Here is a 22,982-nt window from a genome sequence, read left to right as displayed (position 1 = left end):
AAAAGAAGAATGATGGTGTCGGCTTGTAGTTTAGTTTATGTGAAAACAGACACCACAGCAGTTTATTAAAGGGGAAATAAGACGCATAAAGCCAGATTATTCACTGAGAGCCTGCCTGCTGCTGGTAGATAAGACAAGTAATGAGAATGTAAATCGAACTGTTTGAAAGACAAGCGAGTACCTGTGGGAGAAAGAAGCAAGTTTGTCTTATGCTGGGTTTTTTTTTTCTTCCTAGAAGACTCTACATTTTTAATCAAATGCATATAAATGTTTGTGCTTCTATCTTACTCTGTTCATGTATGCAGACCAAGTTGTAATGTCAGTCATCTTTGTGTCCCCACAGAGTCCACCGGCCCTGCCAAGGTAGTGAGAGCAGGCAACCCACCTAAAGCCAGGCGTGGCGGCAAGGTAATACTTTGCATGCGTTTGTCCGTGTGTTAAATGTTAAGCAGTGGACAGTTAAAGGGTTTATAATAATTACAAGCTCTAAACGTATTAATATGGCTCAATTTGTTTTTAAAAATCTCGAAGGAAAATTCAGTGCTTTTAAAATCCAGATTGTGTTGACGGGAATTTGTCCAAAGGGAAATTAGCTTACTTGATGGGAAAAATTAGACACTTCCCCCCCATCGAGTAAGCTTATAAGATTTATTTTTGTCTGTCATTGTTTAATAATTCCCAGCCAAGAAATCAATATTTTATATAACTTTCACCAGATAACAGATTTTTGTTGTGCTGCATTTAAAAACAAAAGTGATTTATTAAAATGTAGGTGAAGTGGCTTTTTATTTCTGTTGTAGTATCAGGCTTTCTGCTTTGGTGTCAAAATGTCAGCAGTAGCAGGGGACTAGACTGGGTGCCACTCCTGCCTGGCAAGAAGACCAAAACGAGGCTAGAGTTGACACAGGCTCAGCAAAACTGGAAATTAGAAGATTGAATCAACAAAATCTGTGTTCTGAGTCTGTTTCTGCTGTGACATTTGGATGGTAGGATTAGAAACTGGCATTAATGGCATTAAAGTGTGGATCCAATTGTCTCAGCTGCTGCTGCTGGTGTAAAGTGTGTGGGGTAATTTCTTGGCACACTTCGGTCCCCTTTAAAATGATGCCTAGTTGAAACTAAACACTGCAGCCTGCTCGAGTAAAGCTATTCCATCACGATCAGTCTTCATGCCACAAAGCTCAAGTCTTCTCTAAACTGGTTTCTTGAACATGATTATGAGCTCACAGCCTCCACAGTGCCCAGATCTCAACCCAATAGTGCAAATTTGATGTGCAGCTGACAAATGATGATGACAGCAACCTTATGATGATATTTTGTCAATATGCACTAAAATCACCCAAGAAATGTTTCCATAAACTTAATAAATCTATGCCGTGAAGGATTAACACAGTTCTGATGGAAAAAGGGGTGGTCCTACCTGGTATTAGAAAAATGTATCTAATGAAATATTTGCTCCACCCCCCCCAATGTGACAGCTCAAGCGCAGGTATTTCTTTAATGCCTCGAGAAATGTGCAGTCACCTCCTCTCACATGCTGGAATGCAGATGTGCTCGCAGTGAACCAATTGCATGCGAGATGAAGCCTTTCATTCAGAATTTCCCACCCCTTTTGTCTGACACTGTAGTACTCTACAGTTGGTTGTTTGTAGCCACACCTTGGCCATAAACTTTTTATGGCTGGTTTGGAGTTAACTACCCAGTCCCAGGAACAAAAGACAGAAACTGGCAATCAGCTGGCAACACATTGCTGAAGATAAACAGTAAAAAGCTGCAAAAACACTCATGTAAAGTGTTTTTTAACCAGATTATACTTGAGCTTAAGGTGTAAGGACTACAGCGGTACTGCCTGTTCAGACATGATCAGTTTTTAGACTGCATTTTAACCTGAGAGGTGTTTATCTTTTTTCCTTTTTCTCTATTTCTTGAAGAAATTGACATTTTTAAACAGAAAAGCAGCAATCGAATTTTTTTTTGTTTTTTGTTTTTTTTTTTTTCCCCCCCTCTTGAATTTCTTCGTAATTTCTTTGTTTTTTGTCCTCAGGTTGGAGACTTCGGAGATACGAACAGCTGGCCAACTCCAGGGGAGATTGCAACTAAAGACATGCAGGTAGGTGGTTGTTGTTGTTATTGTTATTAGTGCGTGTTGTATTTTTGTAGCCTGGTATGTGTAGAAGATACACTGGAGAGAATAAGCTCTGTTTCAGCTGACTACATTGTTTGATGTTTGAGTAGAAGCAACGACATCCATACGTGCGCAACAGGTTTTGTATGCTATGAGACGTATCTGATTTGCATATTTTTTTTTCGTTTGCGCTCAGCTGGTGCATTAGGTTTCAGCTGTAGACGGACATGATGATATGTCATTTCATTCTGGTTACAGAACTTTTTCTTTTTATAATTGGTTCTTTCAACCCATTCCTACAGAGCACATCTGTCTTGTAGAGAAAAGCATTAGCAGAAAGGTTTTTGAAAATTTGTGTTCAGGAGTTGTGTCTTTGAAAAATATGGACCAAAATTGCAGAAAATGTCTGCAGGGTAAAGGGTCACAAAATCTGAGGTAGAGCATGTAGAGACTGCTCTGGGACGAATGTACGAACTGGAGCCTTTATAAGCGAGCTGTGGTGTTACGGGGTCTGGAGGAAATCCTTTTATAGTAATGGGAAGAAGGTGAAGACTGGAGGGAACACAAGCGTTGCAACAGTTTAGAGTTGGAAGCAGATTTCAGTAACTTTTAAGTTAAAAATATTCACCAAGCAAAATGAGGAGCCGAGCCTGCTACACTTTGCTGTAGTGGGTGTTTGCAGCTTTCTTCAATGGGTATTTTAGTGGCTGTAATTACACGCCAGCTAAACAGCACATCCAGACAGAGCAGTCTGCTTCTGCTGGCCCTGACTTTGTGTCCCCAGGATTGATTGTTTCTTTTAAGGTGTGGGTTAGCCAAGATTTGCCACCATGTCTCCATCTGTGGAGACAAAGCAAAGATGGCTGACCACAAAACGAGCAGCTGCCAATTTTTATTTTTTTATTTTTATTTTTTACTCTTAAGGATTAGTTTCTTTTTTTCTTTCAAAAAGAGAAAATTGTGACGGTATCTAAGGCCTGAGTCATTATAAACTCAGTGAGTTTAAAATGACTTTGCATGTTTTATTGTGATTAAAATGTTAGCTATTTCTAAGAGTAAGCTGTTCTGAGTCTTCAAGCTGCCTATTTGGTTACTTAAGTGCCTTAAAAAAACATCCAAATGAGTCATTGATCCTGCAGTAGCACCTTAGTGTTAAACCTTCAAATTTGAGGGATGTTTACAGGTTTGTTGGGCCTGCGCTGTCTCCTGTCATATAGCAAAAGAACTAAGGAGGTGGGAGTCTGTTAAAATTGCATTAATGTACATTAAAAAAGTCTCTATTCTGCTAGTGCAGTGGTTCTTAACCTGGGTTCGATCGAACCCTAGGGGTTCGGTGAGTCTGTCTCAGGGGTTCAGCAGAGCCTCCGCCATGACATGCACGGCTCATTTTGTGCACCAGTAAAAAACATATCTATGCCTTGAATTTGAAAAAAATCATATTTTATTTTTCACTAAAGAGGGGTTCAGTCAATGCGCATATGAAACTGGTGGGGTTCGGTACCTCCAACAACATTAAGAACCACTGTGCTAGTGATTATCTCATCATGAAACGCGCCTGCATATAAGCTTTACCCAGAGGTCCATGACACTCTAAGCCCCTCCCCTCTAAACTGCACTTGTCCCTTAGAGCTGCAGGTCAGCTGTGGGATGTGTCTAATTTGTGTCCACTTACAGTAGCACCAGCAGTCAGTCACCCCCCCAAGAACTGTTTTCTATTTCTGGTCTCTGGATGACAGTATGTCATTGGGCAAGCAACCCCCGGTAACCTCCCCTATTTTAGGCAGGCAGGTCTGAGGGAACATGAAGGAGAGAGCATGTCCTCGAGCACGAAAATGTGGGTCATATCATCAGCACCAGGAATAACCTGCAGGACTGGTGGGAAGGGTGGAGTCTGGAGGTAGGCCAAGGCCTGGGAAAGGATGTCCTTTTAGGGATCCCCCCTCGAAGAAGCCACCCCTGGATCTGTGGTGGTGCTATTCTTAGGGGGGGGGGCTGAAGTTCGCCATCCATCATGCAACATTCAAAGGTGTAAATCAGTCACTCAATTCCACGGATTACTCATGCTGGGGACTCTGATATTTAAGAGAAGGTGGGGAATTTGCATAGTGTACTTTAATTTTCCAGTGCTGTGGTTAAAGTCAAACCTAAGCTCTCAGTCAGTAAGCATAAAGTTAATCTGCTTTTTTTTAAGTTTTAAAATTGTCTTCTACGATGCAACATGAACTACAGCACAGCAGTGCAAGCAGAAAGTACTTCACACTTGTTTGGGCAGTCCGCAGAGATTCAAAGAAACGTGCGGTGCAATAACACATTTAGACAAAACAAATTACAACTTTTTTTTAACAAAGTGTAAAGTCCACCACTGAAAGTAGATTTGAATAAGTAATAAAAGGGTTTGTGCTACTTTTTTGATGTAAGATTAATTAGATGAATAAATTGGATCCAAGTTTAGCAACTGTTTTGTAATACTAATCAAGCTAGGTTGCACTTTTTTATTTTTTTTTTATTTCTTCTTCTTTTTCTTTTTTTTTTTTTTTAAATCAGTGAAAAACTGAAAAGCGTGTACACACCTCTGTTTTGGGACAAATGTTTAGAATAATCATCAAATAAAAAGGTTGTCTTCCTCCCCTCACCCCCAACCGCTTGCTGCAGATGACGGCCTCCTCACTGATGCTGGTTCTGCTGGAGGCTTCTTCCTGTTTAAAAGGCCCTTTTTCCGTCCCAATGCTTGCTCATTGGGAGTCATGTGATTGTTGGGATTTTGCTGGCTCATGCTTACCTTACAGTATAAAATGCTTTGGGGCGACTGTTGTCGTGCGTATACTAGTCACGTTGATTAGGCAGCTGATCCTGTTTGGGTCACTTACGGCGTTGCGACTTATTGGTTGACCTGTGACGCAAACTTGCTGAACTGGCCCCTCAGTTGTTCCCATCCACCACCAGTTTGTTTAACACAACCAGCATATTTTATTCTATTTTATTCTACTGTATATAGTATTTTATTTTATTCTATTCTGTACAGTTCTGTACTGTATTTATTCGTTTTATCTTCTAATTTTACTACATAACTTTTGCACTGTCCACTTCCTGTTGTGACAAAGCAAATTTCCCACGTGTGGGACTGATAAAGGTTATCTTATCTTATTAAGAAGGTGCTAGATTTTTAACCTTTCAGATTTTTTTTGCTTCAGGCTGACCACAGCCACTCCAGCTCTTTGTAGGAGCATGCATGTACTCCACTATCAACAAATTATGCTGTGTTGCTATATTGAAGATATTGGTACATAAAATAATTAAACTAGCTTGTGGACTAGTAAAAATTGGATCCACTGGCCCACTTGCCTAGTGGGGAATAATTATGATGATGAACACTGAAGTGCAAAAATCTCTCTAATCCATCTTAATTTATTACAATTTAATGTTTTTATATTTAAAAACTTGGAAAAAATAATGGTATAAAATTCAGTGTGTCATGTTATCAGCCCTTTTGTGCCATTACAGTCAGAACCACTCCACACCTCTTAGAGAGCAGCAGCCTAAGTAGCTACTGCCACATATATAACTGTAGGTTGTCTGAGTCATGCAGGCAGAAGAAAGCCCCTCTTCCCCTGCAGTCTGGGGAGAAAAGACTGCATGCATGTGACTGTTTAGTGCACAGTGGCTTCTGGTGTCATGTCATCTATACCTGATTGTATTTTCATTTTTCATCCCATTTTTATCATCTCATCAGTGTCCTGCCTGTAATTTTCTTTCTTTCATTCACCCACCGTAAATAGCAGGGCGGTGCTGCTTTCTGGGCTGGGTTTTTGGTTAACTGTTCCTATGCTCGGGATTAGAAATGTCTCATTATGAAAGTGGCTGAAACAGACGCGTCATCAGTGCCTTCCTGTAGCGCAGGAAGAATGACTCAGCATCCTTGCGATCTTAGCTTTGTGCGGCTGAAAATGCCGACAGCAGTGTTATTGATTAAGAAAACTCACTGAACCGCTCACACCTGATCCTTTAATGGTTTATCTCACACCATTCTGTCATCGCTGAAAGTATCCTCACTCCTCGTCCAAGCCGCACAGATTTCACAGCAATAAACCTCTTGATGTTATGACACACATTAGCTTTGTCTCCACTGAGATGAGCTTGGCTGTAGTGTGGAAGGCCCAGAGGGAGCTCGGCCGACTAATAGTTGCAGCAGATGCTTCTTATTATCCACAGCTTGTGCAACACTGACTTGGCATTTTCATTGTTTTTGACAACACCAATAAAAAGCATGATGTTGTTGGAGCAGAGGAGCGCAGGCTATAAAAGCCCAGTAGGTCTGATCTGCACTATATCCGAAAACTACCAGATTCTAACTATAGGGCTGCGAAGTACACTGATTAATTGGTCGGGTGCTAGAAAGCTTTGATCCATTTTAACTGCTTAGCATTAGAGCTTCTTTTTTTTTTTTTTTTTTTTTTAAACATCTTTACATACCGTACGTGTGTGTCTGTGTGTTTGTCTGTCTGTGCATCATGGTCCCACCTCATTGTCTTCTCTAAACTGCTCTTCCCTCCCTCTGTTCAGATCGAGGCAGTGACACGGACCGTGTCCTGCCCGCCGACTGTCAGGCAGGTCAGAGACTCATGGAAATTCACTGTAAGTTCAACCCATGAACCCTGCTGCCTGCCTACCTGTTCACTTTCAATAACTGTATCTGATTTTTAGACCAAAAACAAGTGAAATATGTAAAACTTAGCATTACACTCACAGAAGTATCGCTTTACCCTTTTTAGAGTTAAACAAAAAGATCCAGATAACTCACTTTTTGACTAAAGACATTTGTGCTGTGACTTTTATTTGTAATTTTTCTGTATGTGAAAGAAGTTTTTGAACATTTCTTTTAAGACACTGGGTAAGCCTTGTGCCTTTAAGTGGCCGTATCCCATGGTAACCTTAGGAGAGCCTTTGTTACGAGACAAACTGTCAACTTCTGTCCGTTTAAACTCAGAGGAAATCTCAGTATTTTCTTCCCATTAACAACAATCATTACTCAGTGAGCAGTAAGTTAATGACTTATTTTTATTTTTTTATGATTCTTCCCTGTCAGTGTCATTTTGCATCATCATCATCATCTGCTGAGTCATGTAATGGTCACCGGTGCCATGTTTTTGATTCATTATGCAGTTTTTGAGGGGGGCCTGTTGTGTTGTTCCTTTGTTTCTGTCGCATATGATGGTGGAGCTCACATAATGAGGTCAGCATATTTGTAAATGTAATCTCTGAGTCAGATGTTCAAGCTCCAGGCTGCTCTGAGCAGCTGATGTCAAAGGGTTTTCTAATCTATTATGAGCTGATGTCAGAGGAGGCGGAGCCTACAAGTTTTGTGCTCTCTTTTCGGAAGCCTGGTGAGGGGCAGTCAATCGGAAGTGGGGTCAGAGGGAGAGGGGGTGTTAAGGAGATGGGCGCTAAAATAAAAAAAATTGCTGCAGTGGAGCCAAAAAGCAGAAATGAGCATCGTAGATTGCCATCAAGGGCACAGCATAGTAGATGAATGTAGACAAGAATTTGGACTGTTGAATAAAACAGTACTACATGTGCTAGAACAGAAAGTGATTTTCAGACTCAGTATTGCTACAAAACTCTGCACTACTGAATTTGGAAAACCTGTTGTGCTGTTAGGATTTTGTTCTTTTTCTTTCCTTCTCATTTATCCCATTTTATTCCAAATTAGATTTAAAAGATTTGTTCATTCTAAGCTTGGCCTAAAGAAAGAGTTGGCAAAAGAGGATAACAGAGATAACCCAATAAAGCCAGACTTCTTTGCTTTGTGCTATTTGTGTTCTCTATGTTGTATAATATAGGGATGGATGCCATCTGAGATAAAACGTTGACATTCATTTGGAGTTGGTTTAACTTTCTTTTTGTCTTTATAGCTCAGTGATTTCTTTGGAAGAATTTTACATTGGTTAAAAGGGTTAATAATATATTAGCTGACTGAATCATTGTAGGGTAAGTCTCAAAAATAAACTTCACAGTATGTAATGTTTATGCCCAGCACGTGTCAGCTTTGCATAATACACAGTTATATATTTGAAAGGAATTATTTTAGCTGCTGTGTAAGGTCAGATGTGCAGTCACTGTCTGAAATTGTACCAAGAATTATGAGTAATCTGGTTTATGTTCACCTGAAGTAATTATTTTCAGCAAAGTGGAGCGTTCGAGCCTTGCAAGATTCTTAATTTTCTGTTGGAGGTACAAAGTTAAAAAGACAGATTACAAATTGTCTCTCTTAAAGCTACAAACAAATAAAATTATGTGTAATACAAATGCTTTCAGTAGCAAGATTTGAAATGGGTTCCTTCAGCTTTTGGTGTAATTTAATTTAAAAATGCTTTTATTTTGTAGTATAATTTAATACTTTGCACTTTTTTAATGTTGACTTTTTTACAGACTGCTTTGTTTCTTACTGTTGTTCAGAAATGCCAAGTCTGTTTGGGTTGGTCTGGTCTTTGAATTGAGTTTGTATGATCATATTAAACTTAATAAAGGGTCTGCATGGCTGTGTGTGTGCGTGTGTGTGTGTGTGCGTGTTCATGGAAATGAACTTGCTTTTATTTACCCAACTTTTATTTACCCAACTTCACACAAATTTACGTGACTCTTGTGCAAAGACCTCAGGAGTGCCATAGTTTGCAGATATGCATGTTGCTGATTGCTGAGCTGTCATAACACAGAGGAGTGGCCGATTTGAATAAACTACTATATCAGCTCTGGGAGCAAAGATAACCAGCAGAGCCACTTTATATATGGTGAACTACCCAGTGTCCGTTACTGTGCCAGGTTATGCTGGGGTGTAGGGCAGTAGGAGCAGTGTGTTACTCTGCTGCAGTCCCAAAAAAAGGTCACGTAAACCCCAAACCACATGCAAAGTTGCCTTTGTCCCAATCACCTTTATGACCTGGTGGGTATTTGCAGTTTTAGCCTTCATTAAACATCAATCCCACAAAATTTATTAATCCAAAGCCTCTTGATTTTACACACTAGACTGCTGGTTTAGGAGCTTCTTTTTCCTGTTTGCATTCGATTTATTGCAAACTTTATTTTTAAAAACTAAAAAAAAAAAAAAAGATTTAAAATACTAAAAAAGACTGCTGGCTGTGTGTGTGTGTGTGTGTGTGTGTGTGTGTGTGTGTGTGTGTGTGTGTGTGTGTGTGTGCGTATGTAAACATACTGAGTTGCTCAACTCTAGGTCAAGATTATAAAAGTGATGTTGGTTCAGTGAAAATGAGCCCTTGGTTACTGAAAGCTAACCTGTCCCGTCAAAGTGCCAACTGTTAAAGGGTTTTTAAATAATGCTTTAATTTTACTGAAATCAAATGGTAAAAATGTGTAACATTACACAGAATCTTTGCCAGTGTAATTTCTTAAGCAAGTGTATTAAGAATTCATTGTGGCAAGTTCCATATAATTCAAGTCTTACATGAAATTGTCTCAGTCTCCTTTCATGGACTTTTCTTCGCCTCCTCTAAATAGCGGTTTGAATGTGTTTCCCGTCTACTTAGGGCACCAAAAAGACGATGGTTAAAAAGGAGTCAAAGGAGAAAAGGGAGAGCAATGAAGAGAGCAAGGAGAACGTGAAGGCCAAGTCAGACGACTCGGGAGAGGAAAAGAACGGTGACGACGACTCCCAGAAGAACGGACCGAAGAAAAAAGGTGACCAATGATCAAACTGATTTAATCATTTGTCTGTAATTATAGTGCTTGCTAAAGAATCTGGTTTTGACATTAAAACGTTTGAAGGAAAAAGTCCACTCTGAGCTTTTGGGGTTCTCGCTTTTAAATAATTGGCTTCATTAGTATCTGGTGCTAAAGTTGGTGGTAAGGTTGATGAAATACAAATGAAAGGATTTCAGTTAAGCAGCTCTAAAAATGGCAGTAATGACTCCAGAACTGTGAACTAAGATGTTAGGATTGTGCTGCTGTTTTTTTGTTGTTGTTGTTTTTGCTCTTAAATGGCCAATCAAAGGATCAGTAACCAGTACAGGGCTACACATTATGTGGTAGATGATTTTGTGCTCTCCACTTGTGCCTTTGCAAATACGCCGTACTCACCGTGTAATATCAGAGAACAAAAGGCCACCTTTGCCTACGTTTATCAGTGTTTCAAATGCGTCGCTTGATGCGTTCACTCCACGTGTAAAGGGTAAAGTGAGTGCAAGATAAGTTGGGTCTTTCATGGCTGCTTAAACAAAGCGTGTTTTAATTGTAATAACCACGTTAGTAGTGTGGGAGCAAATCTAAATAAGCAGAGTCAGTTACAGTACAAGGTTGTATCACTCGAAGTCAAATACAGGTTGCCTTTTAAATTCGTGCCCATAACAGATCATTTAGGAGAAGTTTGTGGTGGCTGGTTATAGTTTAGCAGTTTTGGCAGCAGTTAAAGGTTTAAACCGTGCCAGCCAGGCAGCCAGCGAGTGCTTTCTGACCTTCACAGCATAGCTGGCCCTCAGTGTGCATGGCTGTATTTGCTCTGTGTGTGTGGAGGAGGGGGGCGTTTCCTGGCTCTCATGTTTTCATCACCCCTCAAAAAACATACCGGCATACAAATGGTCTGGCACGAATTTTAGCACCGACCTGCCCGTTCATTTTCTTTTCCTAACAATTCAGGCCAGTTGTTGTATTGATGAAGAGACTTAAACAATGAAGTTATTTATACACTGAATTGCAGTATTTAAGATCAGTGCATACAGTGCACATTTTTTATGTACTCGTATCAATTTTAAAGCAGTTGGGTTTATAATAGTAAAACTTCTTGTTCCTGGAGATGCATTTGTCGGTTTTTGTATATGTGCTGTGGAGGTGATGAGTTTCATGTCTCTTCTCTGACTAAAATGTTAAAATGAAGAGAACTTGAACAACTCTGATCACAGTATTGAAGCAAATGAATCATGTTTTTCGTGCCCATCAAAAAGGTTTTGGCTTTCAGCCACAGGTAAATCACCAGGACTCTGACTTAAAACAGAGCTCTGTTTTAATCAGAGTTTAATTGGCTGTAGTTGTCCAGCAGGCTGCCTTGCAGAGCTGCAGTTTAAAAGGACAGCTGATTGTCACGGTGTGACGTGGACACATGGGTAAGGTTTTCAGATACCACAAGCAGGAGGGAGGGAGAAGGGAAATGACGGGTCTGGGCCTGCACGGAAGGCTGCAATTGCCACAAAATGTGGAATATAAGTAAATTTACAAGCTACCTTTTAAGCGAGATGCATAAGTAAACAAAGCAACCAAGTATTTTAAGAACAAGAGGGACAGTCACTTCCCTTCTTTATTGCACGTGCTGTCTATCACAAACTTAACCACATGTCCACACAGCACCCTGACAACCAGCAGTCCTTTCAGATGGCAGCTCTGTGAGGCACCCTGCTGGACAGCCAGGGTACTGCAGGATACATTTACATCTATGAAAGTCCTGGAAGCGATTATCAGTTTTTCAGAATAAAAGTTGTATGTTTATCACATGCACATATCTAAAGGCTATTAGAATCAGCCAATCATCTAGCTTACAGATATACTGTTTCTAAACACAAAAAGCATGGTGGTGATTAAGATATTCATTTGGTAGATGTAAGAATGAATAAATAAAATAACATCATCTGAAACGGTCCGTGGATTTCTTCTTCCTTTTAACGGTGTTTCCTCTACATGTCATTTGAAAACAGGAAACAAGCAGAAGTGGGTTCCTCTGATGATCGAGGTGAAGTCAGAGGGGCCCAGGGAGCGCTCGGCCTCTAGGAACAACAGCAGACAGAATGAAAACCCGCGCCTGCCTCCCAACGCCAGGAACGACCTCAGAGGTTAGTCTGTGACGTCTTCACTTGGTAACAGGTTTATTTTGGGTGAGAGGTAGTAGGAAGTTGGCTCCACATGGCGGTCATCTCTGGTGCTTGCACATGATAGCACATCTGAATATGCGACTACTGGAAGTGGCTTTGATGCTGTGTCTTTAGATGTTGATAATACAGAGCTTATTATTACATTTAGCTGGTTAAGAAAGTGCACATGACTCAGCAGCAGGATGTGGAGAGGTGTGTGTGTGTGTGTGTGTGTGTGTGTGTGTGTGTGTGCGCATGCATGCTCGACTGCTAATTTTATACTTCTGCTTTGATAGCTTCACTATTCAGCTGTGCACTTCACGTATTACTCCACTTGTGTTCAGGAAATGAAATCTACTCGCTGTTAGGAAGACGCTGTATCGTATTCAAATGTGTTTTATCACAATTTAGAAAACTAGTGAGAAAGAGAATTAGTTAGCCTCATTGGATATTTGTTCAGACCTACTTATCCAGTCTGGTTTAGTGTTTGCTGACAGGAATATGGTTGGCTTCCCTGCAGATTGGCATAGCCAAAAGTATGAGCGCGAGTGGCGTGACGACCACGATGAGGTTTCCAGCGTGAAGAGTGAGGGGGCGCCATTCCGCGGAGGATTCAGAGGTCGAGGACGTGGAAGAGGAAGAGGTCGGGGACGAGGCAGAGGTGCCGGGAGAGGTAGGTCTTACTCGTTTTAGACGACTCAAAAATATCAAAAGAACATTTTTTTTCACCGCTAGGCAGGTGTCCTCAAAATGTTTATAAGTAATATAATATGAACATCGCTTTTGTTTTTTTTTTTTTTGTTTTGTTTTTTTCCTTTTAAGTTAAAAGGCTGACCAGACTGCACTGACAAATCGGCATCATGCAGGATACTTACACACGTTTCCTAATTTGAGGTCTGAATGCACTGAAGCAAGGTGGTAGCCAGATAATAGTGCAATAGCAGTGACACAGCAGATGTCACATCTCAGCACAAAAGTAGCCTTGTAGTGTTTTCTCTGGAAATTCTAAGAAAAAGTATAACATGATTTCTTAATGCTGGAGAAAACGAGCTGCACAGTATTGTCACATAATAAAGCGTTTCTTCCTTGGATGGCGTATCCTGGTTGGAGCTTTTTAACCAGCAGCAGCAGAAACTTCCATCCACCATTTGTTCTTCTTGTCATATGGACCGCAGCTAGCAACGCTTGTTTGAATGTGTTTACATTTGAGCTGCACTGGCTGTACTCTACTGTGTATTTTTTAGCCCCAAGTGGCGAAACAGGTTTATTTTTCACTGTTGGCAGGAACTGTTTTCATGCATATTTATGCAGAGTATTGTGTGTGGAGATTGTTGAAGTAGGCCTCTTTTTAGATACTGAATCATCATTGGAGGCACACGAGTGTTCCTCTGTCTTGGACGTGCCATTGCGCACACCAGGGGACGTAAACGTGGGGTATCGCTATATAACATTTTTATGTCACTTAAGAATTTGCAGCTATTATTGCAGACGCTGTGATATGGCAGAGCGCTTGGTATCACTATAACAGATGTGCTGCAGAAGTGATGAGCTCTTCATGTCTCTTCTCTGACTAAACATCTGTGGAGAGAACTTTCACAACTCTGATCTCAGCACTGAAAGTAAAGCTACCTGGGCTAAATCCTTTCAAAATTACTTTCACAGGAGACATCGCAGTTTTTAATTTTGTACCGTTTGGTTGGTGATGTCAGTGTTTTGAGTGCTTTGACAAACCCATTACCCACACAGCTTTTGTGGAAAGACTCCCCATGAACTTAAGTGAACTTGTGTTAATAGTATAGTTTGAGGGTTTTACTTCCAGTCCAGTCTTCTGTTCATCTGCAGTCATGGAGTACAGCAACTTTCTCTTTATCAACGTTTCAAGGATTTAAGCTGGTGAATTGGATGAATTAAGTTGGTACAGGTAGACAGTGTCTTATCTAGTTTTGGTTGCTTTGGCTGCCACGGCTCTGAATCCGAGTGTTTGATGACCCTGATCTGGCCCCCACGGAGGCTAGAGTAAAAACAAAAAAGTGCAATAACAACCAGAGAGTGTTGGAATGAGGACTGGCCTTGGCTCCAGCAGGAGAAACTGGTTTCCCTGAAGGCTTATTGGTTTTGGCCAGAGTCTCCCTCCCACTTCCCTGTTGTTTTCACTCTTTTCATACATACATTTTCCCTTATTCCTACCCCCCCACCTCTCTCTTCATGTACTCATTTTCCTCCTTTTATCCTACACCCTCCTTCCCAGAAGCACCGGCTACTCATAAACTTTATAACGGTGCCCAAAAATGTGAGTGAAGCAATTTTATTTCCACTTTTCTCCCTTTTTTTTTTTTTTTTTCCAACTTTTTTGAGGTTGTTGACTTTGAGCAGCGCTGAAGAGACTTTCAGTTAATGCTCAGCACATGAACTTTGTCTTTGTGTATTTACTCAGCCCTCAAGTGGGTGCCCTCCTACATATGCCAATACACACTCACTCACTCCCACACACACACACACACACACAGTGTAATTGTATTTTAAGAGGCTCACTGCTCCTTCACTTCTGCGCTCTTTATGATTTACATCTTAACACATTTTTTTTCTTGGCTGTGCCTTGAATAGCTTTTGCGTTAAACAGCAGTTAAACTTGAGACTTATTCTCATTAATCTGCTCCTACTTACTGATTGTCAGTCTGCTGTTTTCACTCTTGTGTAACCTTCGATAATTCTCACTCCTAACTATAACTAGCAGCGTAAGTGACAATATGGTACGAAAGAGATGCAATAAATGGAACATTTAAAAACTATTCTTAGGGGATTTTTTTTTAATAGAAATGGTGCAACAGAACAAAATTAACAGTACTTGAATAAGAATTAATGCTTTGGGGGTGAGTGTCGGTATAAGAGTCTTCTCTCAGGTCTTCAATGTGAGAGCCATCAGATAGCATCGATCTGAGAACAAAGATGCACCTCCCAATCAATTTTGCTGCCTACTAATAGCAAGTGGAAGAATTTTAATCTTTTGATTGGCTGGTTTTGCAAGAAATGAATAGTAAAGGGGAAAAACGATGTGAGCACTGATAGCTGAGAAGGTTCACAACGCAGAGAGCATCTGCTGTTCCCGTGCACCATCTTTCACACGAGTAATGTATGCACGCCGTGCTGCACGCTTTCTGTCTAACCGACTGCTCCTCTCCCTTCAAGGCCACTACGACTATCACTACAGCTACAAGTCCTACGACGTAAAAGACGGACCCTACGGACAGAAGTTCAGCAACTCTGTGACCTACTATTACGACAACATGAGCAGCAATGACCTTTACTCTGTCGATCAGGATCTGCTGAAGGACTACATCAAGCGGCAAATGTGAGTTTAGCTTTTCTGTCACAGGAATAGGTCGATGTTGGGGGTAAACTCGTATTTATTGGGTTGCGTTCAGACATTATGTGCAGATGTGCTGCAGAAGTGATGAGCTCTTCATGTCTCTTCTCTGACTAAATGACGGTGGAGAGAACTTTTCACAACTCTGATCTCAGCATTGAAGCATAATGAGATGAAATGATTGGCTTTTGCAAAGATGGCAGACCTTAAGGTTGCATGATGTCACATCTTGACTTCATGGCTTGGCTTTTCTTCCTCCTAATATTAGATCTGCTTAGTTTGGGAAATTGCTGCAAATAATGTCAGTTAAATGGGTTCTACTGGTACAAACTGTTATTAGACATTTGTGGTGTAGAGCCTGGAGATGGAGCTAAACATCATCTGTGCTTGACACTAGCAGCTTGAGCCTCTACACTTGAATCTGGTTGGTGGCAGAGTTGCACTGTGATTTGCTTGATAAGGAAACATGGAAAAAAGACAGTATTTCTGGTTCTGCGACATCAGCTTTGATCATTTGTGTTAATCTTTCAGCACTTTGCAGTTGCATCTCACTCTCCAGATTCTCTGAGTAGTGTGACCTCATTTGTCTGGCACCAGATTTAAACGGCTATTGTTCCGCCTCATGGTGTCATATTCTGGATTTTGTTTTAGGCAAATTATCTGTGTGACACGGACACACACAACGAACCAAACTATGATGGATCAAAAAGAAACTGGTTTCATCACATCTTTGTTCCCATCACAGTCAACTGCTTTAAACCAGAGCTGTTAAACTGATTGAAGTTGATCAGCTCCTTAGGGCCCAGTTTGATCTTAGGAGGTCCAGATTTCAACTGATGTCTAGAAATCCTTCAAAGTTTTCATACGTTTACACTCCTGTGTTGTAAGACTGTTATCCCCACAGCAGCACTAGCAGTGCATTTCACTGATTAAATTGGAGTCATTTTCACTCTTTGGAAAGTCACACATTTAGTTGATTTTGGACTCTTTCAGAAAGCCACATTTGGCCCCCGGTCTGCATGCTTGACAGTCTTGTTGTCGATAAGTGGTTAAGTTTACTTCACTTATAAGAATAAAGTATCTCTTTTCAACATTACTGAAGCTGTTCAGATTATACCTGACATAGTCCAGTAAAGCACTTGCTGCTGGAGATGCTGTGTGTGTCGAAACAATACATTTTTGGCCGACTTACTCAGGCTCTGCAACCTTGTTAAATCCTCTGTTTTTAGTTTGGAAGATATGTGATGACTGTTGACATCTAGACAATGTTACATAACTTATTTTTGTTACGACTGGTTTTCATTCAGTCTTTCCCTCTGATTTTTTTTCTTTTCTTTTCTCACTTTACTTCCCTCTGATGTCAAAGACAAGGCATGAAATACCAGCATCTTCTGACCACTTTTCTCCCTGTGTTTTTTCCTTCTAGTGAGTACTACTTCAGCCTAGACAACCTGGAGAGAGACTTTTTCTTGCGGAGGAAGATGGATCAGGAGGGTTTCCTGCCCATCGGACTCATCGCCAGTTTTCACAGAGTTCAGGCCCTCACTACCGACGTCAACATCATTCTGGATGTAAGCGCGTTTCTTTGACTGGTTGAATGATGTCAGTCAGTGAAGACATTTAAAAATTCATGTTAAACGCAGTCAGAACTGGTCTGAAAGCAGCTGTAGGACAGAAAAACAAGCAATTAAATTGCATAAAAAAATAATGTGAAGCAGCGTTCAAGTTAAAATGCACTAAAGGAAAAAAACCTTTGGGGACTGTGTTTTCCAGAAGCTTCTGTAGTTCATTATGTGAAACAATTTTCTGTCCAGAAGTAGCTCGAGGGTACCAAACAACAAATATTTGGCAGGTCATTTTTGGGTTTTTGTACAACTTCAAAAAATGAATAAATGCATTAAAAAAATGATGCAGCTCTAATTAGTGACCTTTAGATTTGCTACTGGGATATTTTCACCTTTGGACAGAGTCAGTCTGGGTAGTTTTCCCATTTCTTGTCAATACATGAATGGTCGCAAATTTCTACTAATCACCTGGGCTAACCGGTCCCTCATCTGTCCCATCAGGCGTTGAAGGACAGTAAGGAAGTGGAAATTATCGACATGAAGATCCGTCGGAAGGTGGACCCGGAGAAGTGGCCGCTGCCGGGCCTGAACATGCCAAACATGCCGCACACGCATACGGACTTCTCCCAGCTCATCAACTGCCCCGAGTTTGTTCCAAGACAGATGGCTGAGGAGCCCAGAGGTGAGCACTCTGACCTGAAGCTGCACATTTTGTAATGTTTAGCATTTAACTGACCCTCAATTCTGCATCACACTTGAAACGTGCATTTCCCTCATTTACATGAAGAAAGTGAGAATTTTAAGATAAGTAATCCTTGCCTGGTGATCAAAGTTAATGTTGACTGTTATCTTCTCTCTGCTGCAGGTCCGCCCAGGGCCTCCACACCAATGCAACAACAGACCAAGGCTGAACCGGATGTCTCCAACCTCAAGACCATGCCCAAGGGCCTCTCAGCGAGTCTCCCTGACCTGGACTCAGAGTCCTGGATCGAGGTTAAGAAGAGACCCAGACCTTCCCCAGCCAGACCCAAGGTCAGCTCAGAAAAGGTGAAATTCAGAGCAAAACACAGACAAGATGTTGAATTAAAAACGTTTTAAGAAGGAAGTGATCATGTGTGGTTGTTAGTCATTATATTAGAGGTTCATTTTGTCTATCATATCACTTTTGCTTCACAGCAGCAGGCACTTCAGTTTATTTTATTCTTTTAACTGCAGCATATATTTTTGCATGACCCCATTGCATCACTTTCCTTTTGTTTTGGTCTTTTCACATCATTCATTCTTTAATCAAACCTCGCTTTCCGTACCCTCCTCCACCACCTCCTTCCTTTATTTCCCCTTGTTTGATCGGTTGACTGATGAAGTCCTCCTCATTGCAGCATCAGCAGCAGAAGGAAAAGGATGAGTCGATTCGCTCCCCGGTGCCCCAGCCTGGCTCCTCACCCTCCGCTGCTACCTCAGGAAATAAGGTGAGGAAGGAAATGTGTGTTATATAATGTGTTTGTGCTATTTTATTTAGCACAAACACAACTGCAACTCTGTGATTTTTAAATCTGCACCTTTTTTAATCTTTATCAGTTTTTCAGTTAACTTACATAATCAGTAGGGGTGCAACGATACACAAAATTCACAGTTCGGTTCGGTTCGATACTTTGGTGTCACAGTTCGATATTTTTTCGATACAAAAAAAAATGTTCATGCCTTTTTTAATTTGTCATTTATTAAAATTATAAATATATATTTTAACTCAAAAGTACAGTTTTTAAATTTAATGTTGCTGAAACAAAAGCAATTAAAAAAATAAATATATCTAAGGGCTCTCAAAATTTCAAAATCCCTGGTAGCCCTTCGGGCAGGGACTCTTCAGTTTTCGGTAGCCCAAAATAAATGTAAGTAGCCCGAATAAAAAAGAGCAATTTTTTGATTGATGTTTTGTTTCCTGTTTTGTTTCCTTTACAATATTATACATTAAAGTATAATATTGTAAAGGAAACAAAACATTAATCAAAAAATTGTTGAAAAACAAATTACAACATTGTATAAAAATTACAATCATCAACTCAAATACTTGGTTCTAATTGAACAGAAATTTCTATGAACTTGTAAGAACTGTGTAGGACTTGAATCAGTCTGTGTCAGATCCTGAATTTGAAATTTCCACTGAAGTCACGGGTAAGAGGCAAGTGGAACCAAGATCGAGGCCATTTGCTTTTTGAAGTTTGCAAAGACTGCTAAATTTTGCCAGTGGTAGTTCACTCTTTGCAACATAGTACGCTGTTCTAAACAGATTTTTCAGGTTTATTTTTAGTATGTTATTTGCAATTGGTGTTTGTTCTGGGAAAGATATTGCAGACTGAGCAATAATGCATTTCTTGCATTTCTCATGGCTTCTAATGGGGGCCTTTCTTAAAATGACTGGTCCCAGTAACAAAGGCGCTTGTCGACTCAGAAATCGAGAGAAAACCAACAACACACCCGGCAGAACATTATGTTATTTACACGGGTGCACATAAGTGGTCCGCATGTGCGCATTCGCTGTCAAAATAAAAGACGCGCACCAGATAAGAAGTTGCAACGCGCGTTTGCGTCCATATAAAAAGCACTGTTTTTGTCCGCTAGAGTGGGATTTTCACGGCACATTCCGCACCACATCTCTGTGCGTTCATCATTTGTTTGAAGCCAGCTCACCTCCTGCAACCACTTTTCCGAGAATACGTGCTTCTTTTGTGGTTCGGACTCCTTCTGACATTTCTTTGGAGGTAGAGGAACACCAAAGTAATTGCTTAAAGGAGCTTCTTCGACATCTTTAAGAGTTTTAAACAAATGTCTGTCCTCCTCCAGAAAATCTTATGTATGCAAACACGCATTGCAACTTCATATCTTGTGCGCGGTTTTTTTTTTTTTTTTTTTGTTTTTTTTTGACAGCGAATGCGCACCTGCGGACCACTTATGTGCAGCCCCGGTTATATAGCTCGTCATATTGCAGCCACAGAAATTCTTTTGTCCATGAAACCATAAAGCTGCACTTTCTTTTTGCCTTATAGTCTGATTTGTCATAACTTTTCCGTTTTGTGGTAAGCTTTTCTTTGGCTGTCACTTCTTCACCCTGACCTCTCTTATTTGGCTCAGCAGAACTATCCATCCATCCATCCCATCCATTCGCTTCCGCTTATCCTTTTTCAGGGTTGCGGGGGGCGCTGGAGCCTATCCCAGCTGTCATAGGGCGAAAGGCGGGGTACACCCTGGACAGGTCGCCAGTCTGTCGCAGGGCTAACACACAGGGACAGACAACCATTCACACTCACATTCACACCTAGTGACAATTTGGATTAATCAATTAACCTATCCCCACAAGCTGCATGTCTTTGGACGGTGGGAGGAAGCCGGAGTACCCGGAGAGAACCCACGCAAACACGGGGAGAACATGCAAACTCCACACAGAAAGACCCCGGCCTGATGGTGGAATTGAACTCAGGACCTTCTTGCTGTGCGGCAACAGTGCTAACCACCGTGCCGCCCTCTCAGCAGAACTAAAATATATTAAATATATAAAATATATATTGTACATATATTTATTAGTTTCAGATGTAGCCATTCTTGTATTTTGCTTGTTTACATTATTGTATTTTGCACAACTCTGTTGCTTGTGAAGCTCGCACACAAGAATTTCACTCACATGTGCTGTACCAATGTACCTGCACATGTGATGTGACAATAAAAGTGATTTGATTTGATATATATCCTGCTGCTTTTACACACACACACACACACACATAACGGTCAGCGATTCTCTGCGCGATCAACCTCTCATATGTTTAAGCTTGCTGCGGGAGATTTCACTTGTCATGTTTGCATAGTAAGCTAACGATTGATAAGACGATGTCAGAGGAATTGGTGCGCAAATTATCATCACTCACCAATCAGTACTGTCGCTCTCTATACACAGTTCGCGCGATTGCAAAGTGAAAGCAAAAAACAAGCGCAAATTCAAACGCGATTTCAATATGTCACATATTGACAGTGGCTCACCGATGCCAATGACATAATTACCCAGCTACATTTCCGAAAGAATGCAAAAGCATTGACATATATTTTTCCTTCCTACAATAGGCCGACGGGCAGGGCAGAGATAGATTTTGGTAGCCCGACTGGAAAAATCGCTAGCCCCGGGACGTCCGGGCTAGCGATTTTGCAAGCCCTGTATCTGATTGAGGCAGGTCAGGGCTGTTGGGGGTTCTGTTTGTACAGTTATGTTTTGTTTATGTTGCCATAGTGACGGGTGACGCCCTCTCGCTGCGACGGTGTGTCCTTCCGGGGTCAGAGGGCGCCCTGTGTGTTGTTGTTGCTGTGCGGTTGCCACGCTGAGCAGTTAGCTAGCGGCAGTGTTCTTCTGCAGATGTCAATAAACGGCTGTGCTCCCTGGCTAGCTCACGGGAAGCAAGACCAAACGATACCTCCGTCTCCTCGTTGTCTGAGCTCGCCACATTGGTGTCAGAAGTGGGATGATGGTGGCACCCCATGTTCTGACCCGAGTGACTTTTCCCCCGCCGGTCGTGACCGGCCGGTGCGCCAAAAGAAGGCACCTGGACATTTGCAAAGTGAAAGCAAAAAACAAGCGCAAATTCAAACGCGATTTCAATATGTCACATATTGACAGTGGCTCGTCGATGCCAATGACATAATTACCCAGCTACATTTCCGAAAGAATGCAAAAGCATTGACATATATTTTTCCTTCCTATGATAGCCCGACGGACAGGGCAGAGATAGATTTTGGTAGCCCGACTGGAAAATATAATAACTCCCTCGACAGCCAGAGTTGTGTCGGCGATGCTCGCTGTGAGTAAACTGTTTCAGCCCACTGTACGCGGTGTTCGTGCCTTAGAGAAGAAATAAAGTTCGGTGAAGCAGTTTCCTACGCCTCCTTCGATCTTTTTGCTAGCGGAGTTGACCTGTATAGTAAGCTGTTGCCGGCTACGAGTCAGTTACGGAACCTTCAAGTAACTGCCAGAGGTTTCCTTACTACGGTTCGGGGCCGCGGATCTGGCGCGGTAACACCTGTATCTGATTGATGAATCACTCATCTTTGGAAAAGAGAGTTTATTACAGAGAAATGGCTCTTTCCAAAATAAAAGCTATACTATACGCTTCTTCTGGGCTATATTCTCAGCAGCATATTGTAGCAGGTCAGGGCTGTTGGGGGTTCTGTTTGTACAGTTATGTTTTGTTTATGTTGCCATAGTGACGGGTGACGCCCTCTCGCTGCGACGGTGTGTCCTTCCGGGGTCAGAGGGCGCCCTGTGTGTTGTTGTTGTTGCTGTGCGGTTGCCGTGCTGAGCAGTTAGCTAGCGGCAGTGTTCTTCTGCAGATGTCAATAAACGGCTGTGCTCCCTGGCTAGCTCACGGGAAGCAAGACCAAACGACACCACCGTCTCCTCCTTGTCTGAGCTCGCCACAATATTAAACATATCAGGTCCCCATAAGGAGAATCATGTGCTAACGGCTGTCTAAATGACTCGGGTAAAGTTTGTAGCATGTATGCTTGTTGTTTTTGTCTGCTTCCACTTGTCTTTGCACTAGGATGATGTCGGCGTAAATGTGCAGTCATATTCGTTGTGTTCCCACTAGTGCTGTCAGCGTTAATCTCGTTGAAATGACGTTAACGCCACAACACGGCAAATCTCCTTTAACGAGCTACCCCTGCCTGGGGCTAGACGGCCAACACGTTAACGAGCTAACTGCGCTAACACACTAGTTCCCAGCCATGTAATTGAGCATTGCGTGGCACATCCAACATACTGTTTTACTTTAGTCCATGACGCGCTTACCTTCAGGGTCATACATCACATGAAAACCAAAATAATTCCAAACGCTAGATCTGAATGAGGGTGGGGGAGGTTCAATTTGCCATGTTGCAAGGAGAGCTTAACTTCTGTCTCGCTAGCTTGCCCTGCGCTCTTCCTTCTGACGATGCTATCTGTGTTGAACACTCAGTGGATCTGCGCTCGACAGTGCAGCCTAGGCGGAGTAGTCGAACGCAGATTCACTGAGCGCTCAACACAGACAGCATCGTCAGAAGGAAAG

At 41.6% G+C, this 22,982-nt stretch overlaps 1 protein-coding gene across 6 annotated transcripts in view; it reads left to right on the top strand.

The window, feature by feature from the left end:
• Positions 1 to 22,982, top strand: part of larp1 (La ribonucleoprotein 1, translational regulator) — a 67,520-nt gene that overhangs the window by 35,902 nt on the left and 8,636 nt on the right. For 3 of the 6 annotated variants that reach the window (XM_040032328.1, XM_040032324.1, XM_040032329.1), the window contains exons 2-12: positions 344 to 408; positions 2,045 to 2,110; positions 6,686 to 6,757; positions 9,664 to 9,814; positions 11,818 to 11,952; positions 12,491 to 12,643; positions 15,157 to 15,319; positions 16,761 to 16,905; positions 17,401 to 17,581; positions 17,765 to 17,946; positions 18,264 to 18,368. In XM_040032328.1, the coding sequence (XP_039888262.1) occupies positions 344 to 408; positions 2,045 to 2,110; positions 6,686 to 6,757; positions 9,664 to 9,814; positions 11,818 to 11,952; positions 12,491 to 12,643; positions 15,157 to 15,319; positions 16,761 to 16,905; positions 17,401 to 17,581; positions 17,765 to 17,946; positions 18,264 to 18,368 (1,418 nt within the window). The remainder of the gene's footprint in view (positions 1 to 343; positions 409 to 2,044; positions 2,111 to 6,685; positions 6,758 to 9,663; positions 9,815 to 11,817; positions 11,953 to 12,490; positions 12,644 to 15,156; positions 15,320 to 16,760; positions 16,906 to 17,400; positions 17,582 to 17,764; positions 17,947 to 18,263; positions 18,369 to 22,982) is intronic. The other 3 variants (XM_040032326.1, XM_040032325.1, XM_040032327.1) reach the window with 3 other exon arrangements.

The sequence above is a fragment of the Simochromis diagramma genome, unplaced genomic scaffold (genome assembly GCF_900408965.1).
Source record: "Simochromis diagramma unplaced genomic scaffold, fSimDia1.1 OVJJ01000216.1, whole genome shotgun sequence".
NCBI classification, from domain to species: domain Eukaryota; kingdom Metazoa; phylum Chordata; class Actinopteri; order Cichliformes; family Cichlidae; genus Simochromis; species Simochromis diagramma.
This window is presented reverse-complemented; position numbering and strand designations above follow the sequence as displayed.